At 35.1% G+C, this 11,854-nt stretch overlaps 1 protein-coding gene across 2 annotated transcripts; it reads right to left on the bottom strand.

Moving 5' to 3' along the window:
* Positions 1-868: 868 nt before the first annotated feature.
* Positions 869-11,101, bottom strand: LOC127663422 (membrane progestin receptor gamma-B). 2 transcript variants are annotated; one of them, XM_052155055.1, is made up of 8 exons: positions 10,950-11,101; positions 10,495-10,622; positions 5,509-5,714; positions 4,942-5,068; positions 4,412-4,456; positions 2,919-3,015; positions 2,475-2,619; positions 869-1,985 (listed from the first exon to the last, which is right to left on the bottom strand). In XM_052155055.1, the coding sequence occupies exons 1-8, from the start codon at positions 11,001-11,003 to the stop codon at positions 1,714-1,716; spliced, it is 1,074 nt and encodes a 357-aa protein (XP_052011015.1). In that variant the 5' UTR covers positions 11,004-11,101; the 3' UTR covers positions 869-1,713. The 2 variants fall into 2 exon arrangements, with proteins under 2 accessions (XP_052011015.1, XP_052011072.1); XM_052155112.1 differs by lacking the exon at positions 10,950-11,101 and having other exon boundaries at positions 5,509-6,365.
* Positions 11,102-11,854: the final 753 nt, after the last annotated feature.

Raw genomic sequence — 11,854 nt, 5'->3', positions numbered from 1 at the left:
TGTTGACCTCATTAATAAAAAATCAAGCAGCTTGTATTATTAGTGGCACTTGCATTAGAATTATGACCATCATAACATTCAGTGATTTAACACATTCTAGCAAGCAGTCTTTTAGTAACACCCTGGCAACTACCTAGCCATTCCCTAGCAGCCATCCAGAGCACCCTAGCAACCGTATAACAACATGACCCAACCATATCTTGTCACCAGGACATTTTAGAGAAATGGGATGGACTAATTTGATCTGGGGCAGTGTACTGAGGCCCTTGGCAGGACATTGTGACAGTGAGTTTTGCCTATCTAGCCTTTTCTTTTCTGTCCTGAGCAGAAGTTTTGTCTTCTTTGGTGAAGTGGTGTCTCATTTCAATCACCCTTAATTTAAAAGAGCAAAAATATTACTAGTGCAAGTTTTAAGTTCAATTTTGTAATCTATTCATGGAAAGAGCTGTTAAAACCCAGTTGCTCTTGCTCTTTTTTTATTATTCTTTGTGGCTTTAGTACACTGCTTAATCAGTTGAACAGTGAACCTACTAGAACGATGCATGCACTATTGACATACAGTATATAATAATATTTGAAATGATTACTACATGTATAGATATTTCTGAAAGCTACCACCACAGTGACATACCTTAACTGCAGCAAAATGTTTCTTTTCAGTCATTCTTCATTTTTAAGGTTAATGCATTAGGAACAATGCAGCACATTTTCTTTATCCAGGTCAAATACTAATAATAACTGCATGAACTAATACCCCCCTGTTTCATTGCTGCTTGTAAAGTTTTACTGAAGATTTTGTAACTTTTCTCAAATGTCTTGCTGCCGCCAGGCTGTAGAGGGCTGTATAATAAACACTGACAACCTTCAATCAGGACCTCTCTTTTTATTACAGTAAGAAGCTATATTTAGGTCTCAAAAAGAAATAATACAAAAAAATATACATTTAAAAAAAATTTTTATTCTTCTTCTTATTATTATTATTAACGAAAGAATCCCAGAAAAAATAAATAATTGGTTGCTTGACCAATCGCTGTCAACGGATGTGTTGAAAAAATTATAATCCCTCCACACACAAAATATTTTTTTTTATACATCATTAAGTGTTGTGCTATTTTACAGTTTTACAGAGGAAATGTGTAGTATAAATCATGATCATCACTGTGGACTTTGCCATTCTGTGCACACAACAAATATTGTACAGATATTTACACAATGGTTTAATATTGTTAGTGATTTGCTGAGGTCAGTGCTGTGAGCTTGTGTAGTGTTTGTCAAAACATCATAACAGAAATGGAGCCGTATTTAACACCCTCCCACTGACTTATAATGTCGCGAAATGAACGGTGCCTTTCCGCGCACTCCCCTGAGATGTATTAATGCAATTACTCACTCATTCTTCTTAGCCATCTCCGCGTGCATAGCTTCAGTAAACTTACAACCCCCTCTTGGGGATTTTTATAATGTAATATCCAAAAAAACTAAACAATTCCTAGATGCAAGGGCATATCTAGGGCATTATATTTATTTCCATTGATCATGGTATAAATATTGGGGGGGTTGTACTTGCTTGGTTTGATTATGGGGGTTACCCCTCCCCCACCCCCCGGACACAACGACCTTGCCTAGATATATTTCCATAATAACTTTGGTCATTTTAATATTTGTGCAAGACTGCAATCTATCTTTCTCAGACCCCCATGTCTCTGGGAGCTCTTAGTCCTTGCATTTCTTTCCATCAGTACAAGCGTCTTTGTTAGCTGTGTTTCTGAGTGGGGTGCCGTAGAGCAGAGGTAGACTATAAATGCATATGTTTCCTAGACTGATGCAGACACAGACTAGGGCAGCCCCCAGTGTGTTGTTAAAGGTGATAGCTGGGGCACTGACAAGAAGCTGTGATCTTCTCAGCACCATGTCAGTTTCAATGGCCTTCATCTGGAAGTGTGTCCCAATGATCCCACATACGTGGAACAGCTGATGGCTGTGACCTGTAGGGGTCAGAAGAGAGCCACTGACTTGAAACAATGAGTGATTGGTGACGGTGAGTCATAACACAGACAGTGCCCAGAGAGTTTGGAATGGCATATTACGCATGTTTTTCTCACTACTTCAGCCATATTTTGTAACACCCTGCTAAAGAATAGTTTGCACCAATAGGGTCAGGGCCATACTTGAATTGACTTCACATATGTAAAAAGTGGTAACCTGCTGTAATTGTTACCTTCTACCTTCTACAATTGTTGCTCTACCTGATCTAACCCTTAAAATTACTTTTGTTGGTATAACCTAATGTATTCAGGTTAATTCAGTGATGTTAAATCATATCTTGACTTGAATACAACCAGTTAATTTAGACGTTCCCACATGAAGCAAATGTTTTGGTTAGAAGATTCAATTATATTATCAAATATATCAATATTTATGTAATACTGACTCTTTTAATGGAGCAGCTGTTGGCTGCATGAGTCATCACTTACCTATATAGTCAAACCGTCCTGGTGCCAGTCTCTCAGGTAGGTGCGTTGCAAACAAGAATCCAGTTAGAAATGCGAGCAATGTGTGTTGAACATGAATGGAGTTTGCCTCATTATCAGTGCAACCCTCACCTTCACACAGAAATAACTAGAGAGAGAGACGATAGAGTAATAATTAGGCTACAAGTAACACGAGGAAGTGTTACATTATTCATACACTCACCTAGTAATCTTTAAAATTGTGATTTGCGGGCTTCTGGTTAATGCATCAGTTTATTACCATTTTTAAAGCATTAAAAAAATCACTGACAATAGAAGAGCTCTTTGTTGTCTGATGTGTCCTTGTGATAAACAAGTATGAAATGATAAACAAAGATTAATTTAACCTCAATTAACTTTGACTGTGCAACAACCTGGGCATTTGGGTGGATGCACACAGAAACTTACCCTGTAGAAAAGAGGAATGTTATCAAACAAGTATGGGTAGGCAAAGGCAAGAATTCGCAAAACCTTACTCAGCTTTGGGCTCTGTCTTTCAGAAAATCTGAAAAAGATAAAGAGACACATTTTTATGTTCACTAGTGATAACATTGATAAGACTTTCAGTGTGAATTGTTATGTCATTTTAAGTGCTGGTATACAGAAGGTTGTTTGTTCCTAATCACAATAATGGATAATTGCCTGATAAACATCATGAGATGGAATTGTTTTATGTTAAAAGGGTCATGGCATGAGGAATCAGATTTGCTTTGATATTTTGACATGTCAGAGGTCATTGTACTATTAAAAACACACTGTAAGTTTTAGAACGCAAAATGTCCTCTCCAGCCCAAAAAGAGCATTTATTGTTTTATATATTATTTATAGTTTTGAAATTAACCCCCATAGTTATGTAGAAAAAGGGTTAATCTGAATAGTTCCCGCCTCCACAGCATACATAATCATCGTGGTGACAGAGAAAGCATCTGGGGCACTATGAAAGTGGTACGATTGTAACTGTAGTTTGCTTTTAACCAGCGAAAAGCGTCAAGTTCCCCAGACATGGTTGTGTTCCTGGTTGTGGAAAAACTGCATCTCTGCAAAGCCTTTTGATGGATAAAATGTAAGGAATGACTGGCTTATTCAAACAAAATTCCTGAACACGTCAATGAGCACATTTACATAAACTTAAGAAAACTGTTTATTCCAGGGTTTTTGCAGAAAGTGCTGTTCTGAAACACCCCACTCAGCGAATATCCTGGATTTCCTGACACGTGATGCATACTGAAGTGGGTAGACGAGACTGGGAAACCATGGGTCAGCTATCCCTCATAACTCTCCCTACTGCTGGATACAGATTTATTAACCCTTCACATTCACAGTGTGTGGCTGGACTATTTGTACGGTTGTCAGTTTAGATGGCACAATTTTATCATCAAATCTTGTATGCCTAATAATACAAATATTAGGGTGCAACAGTGTGCCGACTTTGTTCAGTTTTATATTGTTATTTCAGTCTTCAACTGTTGATTAATTGTGTACTTCACATAAACCAAGACATATAGCTATCTCTGATTTACTGGACTGAGTGCTTTTATGGGATTTTGTAAATCGCTTGGCTTGCATGTTTTCAAGCTTGGAAAAAAACTGTTCCACAGATGTAGTGGCAGGGGGCGTTTGATCTGCAAAGAGGTTAGCCAATCATATCAATGGACATGTCTTAAAGCAGAAGTATCCAGAAACAAAGCTTTTCAGACAGAGTGCCAGAGAGAGGGTGGAAAAATCATGTAATACTACATTATGACATTTACTAACATTATAAGTCGACCTCAAGTGAAATAACAAAATTCAAATACAATGGATGACATGACCCCTTTAATAGTTTTTTGTGTTGTGTAAAGAAAAAAAGGCAAAGAAAGATTTAGAAAGTGTGCAAACAAATTCTGTCTTTAAAATGTTACCTTTCATCTATGTCATGGTTATAGTGAATGAATGGTAAGCCAAGCCTTAGCAAAAAAAAAAAAAAAAGCAATATTAAATTATAAAACTGCAATACAGTATAATGTAGTATAAAAAATGATACATTTAGCACAGTAATAAGCTATGGCAATTTATGACACTATATTATTTGTTTATTTGTGCTACGGAAACATTTTATGAATTCAAGACATTCAAGAAAATCATTCATTTATTTTAGTAAGCTAATTGCATCAGACTTTTCAAATTATTATTGGTTAAATTAAAATTCAGTTGAATGAATGATAGGAGGTATGTAATATATGTGAAACAATATAGCTAGAATTCTCAGTATGTTTCTTTATTTCTTTCAGTTCTGTTCTGTGAGGTGCCAAATATGGACTGAGCTTTTTATGGATAATCACATTCTCACCAGTGTGACCAACATTCATGCATCCAGCATTTCCATTATTAATATGGTGGTGTGTTAACATAGCAACTATAGTGCATAGTTTAGCATGAACTAGAACATTACCTTGAGTAGCAGGCTAGGCTGGTTGAGAGGATGGTGTTATATACAGCTACAGTAATGTAGCATGTGTGAAAATGGCTGTTGACCCATGCATCAGGTATAACATATGCAGAATAGCTGATCCCTGAACCTGTATCAACATGCAAGCAGGCACATGAATACAAATGAATGTGGTGTGTATAATTAGGTAATGATGCATGGAAGTGTGTAAGGAAGTGGTGTAAGGCATAACTCATGTGCTGTTTCTCTGTAATGCTTGTTAGTTTCTTGCTTTCTAAAAAGTGTGAAACACAGGAAAAACCTATTTTATAAATAATATGGTTGTCCTACCGATTAGTTAACTTACATGCACCAATTATAGACACATAAACTGACTTTTATTCTATTTAAAATACAGTTTACAAATGCAGATACTTTGGAACAGTCTCTATCTGCAAGAATATCATTGTACCTATTACATATAGCAATACAGAACCTTGATCCTTGAACTTTGAACGTAGATTTTATGGCAATATTTTCCATAATAAGTAAAGAAACTGATGGTGTTTGTGTGTGTCTCTCCCTCTTTACCAAGGCTGTACAGACTGAGTGCTCCATAGTCAAAGAAGTAGCAGATATGGTGAGCACGGGTAGACATGGTGCTGAAGGTATGGGCACAGCTGGAGGCCAGTGGGTACATGCAGCAGGAGAACAGATAGACCAGCAGAGGCCATGTATACTCATCATACCACACATCCTTCATCAACAACACAGTCATCAACTTCCATAGAAAATACCTGATAGAGAGAGAGAGTGAGAGCGAGAGAGATGTGATGATGACAATAATGAAACACAGCACTGCAAGACTGGAACTCACAACAAACAATGTATATTATGAAATAATAATTCCATGAATATTATATATTCCACCAATATTCTGTTGGTAGAATAAATATTATTCACAAGAATATAACACGGAGAACATCTAACAGACCGAAATCCATTTCCTCTCAAAGGTGTATTATCAGAGCTCAGCACTTTTCATTCTTTTTGACTGGTAATGTAGTATTTATAAATGGGGTTCCCCTCTATTTTAAACAGAGAGGCTAGAGGACAGATAGCTTTTATGAAGAAGTTACTACATAATAGATTTGTTATTTAAGCAAATTAACTGTAGAAAAAAAATATAGAACGACAGAGCGTGGTTAGGTATATTCAGAGCTGGACTAGGAAGAGATATCGGCCCGGGATTTTGTAGTTTATCATGGCCCATTCAGCCCGTTTCGCTGCCGACCCATCGACCCGCTCGGTTCTCCCGATGGCCAGTCCGCCCCTGATCGGCCCCAAAGTGTGTTGGCCCACCAGGAAAATGCCCGGAATGCCAGATTACAGTCCAGTCCTGGGTATATCTTATTCAAATGTTTAATCTGCCATCACCTGCATTGTTACTATGGATGCATCAGACAAGAAAACACAGATACAAACAGAAGAACATGAATATATTGTACATACAGACTACACAATGCCTTATCAGTCTAGGTGTGTCTGCCTATATGGTTTAATCTTAATGAGCACTGGGCAGGTCAATGTGTGTTGATATACAGTACAGTGGGGTCAAAAGTATGAGACCACATTGAAAATCCAAGATTTAGAAAAGTTTTGGAAAAATTTGAAACATAGAAACCTTTTGACGTAAAATGAACAAAATAAATAAAAAAATTCGGGGTTATTTCTAGATCATGGTCAAATAAGCTATTTTTGACTCTAACCATGTTAACTTCTATATTTTATGTTGTCATCAGGATTTTTATAAATGTAGCAAGCTCAAGTACAGACTGCACCAAAAGGGGGACAAACTAAACAGTAAGGCATTTTTAAATTAATTTACATAAAAATATATATATAAATCTTAATTTTTTTATGTTGATAATATAATTTGTAATGAATTATTTTTTCAAAATGAAGTGTTCTTAGACTTTTGGACCCCACTTAATGTAACGTCATGGCTAAGAACCTGGATTGTAATGTTTTTGAAGAAAATCCTTTTAAACAAACAGAGAATGTGAAATGTAAAGATCTGGTCTTTAAATCCAGGGATTTTTCAGTGATGAATCACAAGGTTTGATTTGCTATTGCTTGGTTTGAAGGGATCAGTAAGTTAAACATGAGCAAACATTAACAAAAGGTCAAGTTACAGAAGCATAGTTTTGTCCTTTCATTGATTTACTGTCGGGACATACTGTATTTAACCATTGTTTGAAATCAGATGGGAGTTAGTCTGAAGATATGGCATGCTTTAAATAGATGAGTATTAACATTTTGCTGAAAGCTGTGAATGGAAATGTAAAGGAAAATTAATGGAATTACGAGAGGATTTTGGAAGCAAGCCTCTACAAATATGTTCATGCTTGTTGTTCTCCCTAATACCATGCTGGATTTATGCTGGGGGTTAACCCTTCGGGACATTTTTGTCTTTTTCCTTTTTTTTTTTTCAATCAGAACTGATGTTGGTTAAAAAAATGTACTAATTGAAAGTGGAAAATAATATTAATATATAATATTATTATGGCAGTGTTTTGATATGAATTTTTTTTTTTTTTAAAAAAAGGTTAATTACTGAATTAACTGATTACAGTATTTTAGTTCCATTTGCAGACCTGAGAGGAAAGTTCTTTGGAAAAATAAGGGATGACCTGAAAAAGAGCAGGCAATGCTGTGGATTTGTTATCAGGTTCAGGTTACTTTATTTATATCCGTAGGTAGATTTGGTTTGCAGTGGGAGAGTTCATATGTTTTAAACCATTTAATTTTTTTACTAAATCAATAACAATAAACATTTTTACAAAATCAACCCAAATAGTATTTGCCATAAAATATATATATATATTTATAATAATAATAATTCATTAGAGTGCCAACAAGTCAGCGCTTATTCTCAGACATTTTAGTATCAGGGTTGTTCTGCCTCTTAACCATACGCATTAAACATCTGCAATTAATATAGCCCAAACTGCTTTATGTAGGACTCCACTAAAACGTTTTGTAGATAATTTCAGCCTTAAGTGTGATATCTTATTTTGTTTCTTGTAAACTTTATACTTTTGGTAAAACTTTACAGTAAGGATGTATTTGCAAACATTATGAAATGTGTTAGGTAATAATGAACATGTAATATTGTTTATTATTATTATTATTATTATTATTATTATTATAGTTTATTATATTTATTACATTTGTATTTATTATAATTACAATTTATAATTATTATAATTTGTGCATTAACCAATGTTAACCTATACATGTTTGAATTTAAAAAAAAATATTGGTATATGCTGAAATTAAAATGAATCATATTTAGTACATGTTTTAAAAGTTTGTAATTGTTAGTTCATGTTAATTAATGCAGACAGCTAATGCTTGAAGTGTTACATTACTTTTTAAGAGGTTTTAAGTTTCAAAATATCTCAGACTTTCATTGATAGCATTCAAATTTATTGGGCTTCTTTCTTACATGTCAAATCAAGTCAAGTCATTTTATTTGTATAGCGCTTTCACAATATGTTTCAAAGCAGCTTTACAGAAAATTATGCTGTAATATCTGTAATGTATTAAAGTCCTCGTTAAACAGTTTCATTGAAAAATGTAATTAAAAAATCCTTCTTTTCTTCTTCCAAGCAAGTCAAACGTGACTGTAGCAAGGAACCCAAAACTCCAAAGAAAAAATTTGAAAACAGGCTCAGCTGGGGAAGCCAGTTCCCATACTTGCTGACATCTATTTGTCTGTTGAATTGTTGATTGGTCTTTTCTTTCTTGCATCTACTATATGTATGTAGCTGCATTTACACTTTAAATAATTGTTGTTATGTGTTTATGCTTATGTGCAGGCAACAGAAACCATGATGTAACTGAGTGTCATGACACTGGCAAAGATAATCTAATGCATTATTTCATTTATGCACAAATCAAAAGGCTAGTTCACACTGCCCCAACAAACTCAGTCGGCAGTTGGATTTAGATCAGGGGCCGAATTCACGAAACACTCTTAAGAAAATTCTTCTTAAGAAAACTTAAGAAAAAATTGAAGTATATTTGTATTTCTGAAAAAAAAATAAGAAGAATTCAAATTCTCAATACATTTATAAATTAAAAAAAATCTTACAAATCATCATAAATAACATACGTTAGAATAACCTCACTTCCGAAATGTAACGTGAAATTAATTTTTTGGGTTGTTTCAAATGTGACGCATTTTATCATGTTGAGTAGGAAGTCGACCTGATCTGTTTATATAAAAAAAAAAACATTTTTAGACCAAAACACATTTTTGCCTGTTTTGTCAATAACACTTTCATGCTATTCTTTATTTTCAGCGTTCAAACCATTTAAATGTTATCATGAAATTCAAACAATAAATGTCATTTTCAAATTTATGAGTGTTGTGACCAACCATGCAAGTCAATTCAAACGGATGTGCTGCATAGCATTCTCTCTCCATAATCTTTAGAGTTCTTAGAAACATAATATTTGTTATTCTAATGATATAATTATACAGAATTATAACTTTATAATACTATCAATGTATATAGTATATGACAGTTATTGTCATTAACCTAACACATCTCAACCTTAATGTTCAAAAATATCGTGAGGTGCTTTGATACTTAAAAAGTAAGTTTAATAGATAAATAAAATTATTGTTAAAATTGACCAGAGTTGAAGGATTTAATCTTTTATATTAAACAAGCAACCAGATGAGCTGGCTAGTATGCCTGTCATTTTATTTTTGAGAAGAAAAAAAAAAGACATTCTTAAGAAAATGTTTTAGAACTTCTTAAGAATTTTTCAATTATTACTCTTAGGAACATTCTTAACATTTTTATTTATCCAAAGATTTTTTCATACAATCTTTATGAATCCGCCACAGGTCCACACTATGTTTCTGTTTAAAAATGACATTAGGAAACTGAAAACTGAGTTATCGAATGAAAATGGATCAGTGTGCACATGGCCTTAGAATATTGATAAGCATAGATATCATTGTCAGACATAAACCCCTGCATGAACTAAATGACAGGAAAGTCAAGTAGACAGTTGTTCTCAAAGATTATTGTTCACTCTTTCCCAGAGAATCAATTACATAAACAGCTCTTCAACATGTTTGCATCTTGTGAGCGCTCTGGTGATAATAATAATGCTGTTAGCTCAATAACACTGACAGCAGACTCTATGTGAACATCCAGTAAGGTTAAATTCTCCCAGGAGCTGCCCAGCTTGGCGAACCCGCTGTTAGGGAAAAGACAATCCATCGAGGGGCTTCAGAGTCTCAAGCTGAGTCTCAGCACATGGTATACAGTCAGTCTAACAACTGTTGCCATGGAACACAGGGTTGAGTAATTATTGGTATTGTTGTGGGGTTGTGTATGCACAAGATAAAAAGATTTATGTAAAAGCCAAACAGAGGGCAAGTGGCAAGGAGAGAGAGAGTTAGAGCGAGCAATAGAGATATAGAGAAACAATGAAAGAGATTGTCTGCGTTGGACAATATGACTGTGGAAACGAACAACTGTTTCTCTGTACCAGGTTGGTAGAAAATGTGTCCAGACATTGAGGGTTTCATTGGTGAGCTGGAAGAGACTGAGGACACAGTCTGTGGCTGAACTACGAGGGTGCCGATAACCAGAGATGATACTGTCCTCCTGGAATGTCTGAAATGGTAAAAGTGTCCTCACAACATAGCATAGAAACCACTTTTCATTTAATATCTCCAAATGCAACAAAACTATCTCTCTACAGGTAAAATGTTAAAGGCAAACCAACTAAATTATGTAGCATTATTTTGAAAATGTCAATATGTGTTTGGGTACACACCTTCAAGCTGTTGCACATCAGGATGCACATTTATTAGAGGGTAAACAAATAATTAATTATCTACTGAAAGAAACACCCCAAACTAATAACACCAAATAATGCAAATGAGTTAAAATCAAACATCTCTTTGCTCAGGTAATTTTTTTTTGGTTTGTTAAACTTACTTTGGGCACCTGGTGGACAGTGAAGACACGAGGTAGTTTGATCAGACTGAACATGTTTCCCAGATGAATGGCCACTAACTGCCTGATTCAGGAGAGAGAGGCAAATACGTGAACACACAGACAGGTACAGAGAGATGTGCATGTACAGAGACACTTCCTCTCTATCTGATGTGAGACCGACTTGGTTAGCCCGCCCTTTTCCTTGCATCAACCTCTACCATAAACACACGCCTACACACACACACACACACCTGACACACCTGACACACCAGCTACTGTAGTTAACAAAGCATGCACACTTGTTCAACAGCACATTGTTTTACATAAGAGAGAGTTCCACAGTAAACTAGTCATACTTTTCACTTTTTATTTTTTTCAGGTTTCTCAGGAACATCTTATCTCAAGTTTAATTCTGGTCTATTTATGCAAGCATCACTAACAGAAATGAAAAGAGCCAGGTTTGTATCATAATTTCTCAGACCTGGTCATTTAATATTTTCACAGTCCACCTTTGTGGATACCTGAGCTTCTTGCATTTTGTGAGACTTGCTTGGCCAGGGGGTGTTCAGGCCAGTTATAGTCAGTGCAGGTAAAGTTGAGCAATGAATGAATAGAGGGTGTGAAAGAAGGTAATTGAGAAGCAGTGTACACACACATAATCTTAATCCATTACATATTAAATCAGAACTGAGTCACCATTCTCCTACTTCTTGGAATTATACTTTACAATGCAAAAATGTGTTCAAACTCAACTTTACAGCTCAAATAATACAGAAGTTTTAATAGGAAAATGAAAGCAAGTGTTTTTGTAAAATTTAAAAAAAAAGTTTAATTTCTGCCTTTTAGCCCTCTAAAAATTGGCCCCATTCACTTCCATTGTAAGTGCCTCATTGTAACCTCAATGT

This window comes from Xyrauchen texanus, chromosome 1 (assembly GCF_025860055.1).
Source record: "Xyrauchen texanus isolate HMW12.3.18 chromosome 1, RBS_HiC_50CHRs, whole genome shotgun sequence".
NCBI classification, from domain to species: Eukaryota; Metazoa; Chordata; class Actinopteri; order Cypriniformes; family Catostomidae; genus Xyrauchen; species Xyrauchen texanus.
This window is presented reverse-complemented; position numbering and strand designations above follow the sequence as displayed.

Bases quoted from the DNA above. Each gene is read 5' to 3' on its own strand.
- LOC127663422 (XM_052155055.1), bottom strand. From the start codon at position 11,003: ATGTTCAGTCTGATCAAACTACCTCGTGTCTTCACTGTCCACCAGGTG. The intron at 4,457-4,941 runs GTAATGTTCTAG...TTTTTTGCTAAG, and splicing joins AGCCTAGCCTGCTACTCAAG to GCTTGGCTTACCATTCATTC. The intron at 1,986-2,474 runs GTAAGTGATGAC...TGACCCCTACAG, and splicing joins AGGACGGTTTGACTATATAG to GTCACAGCCATCAGCTGTTC.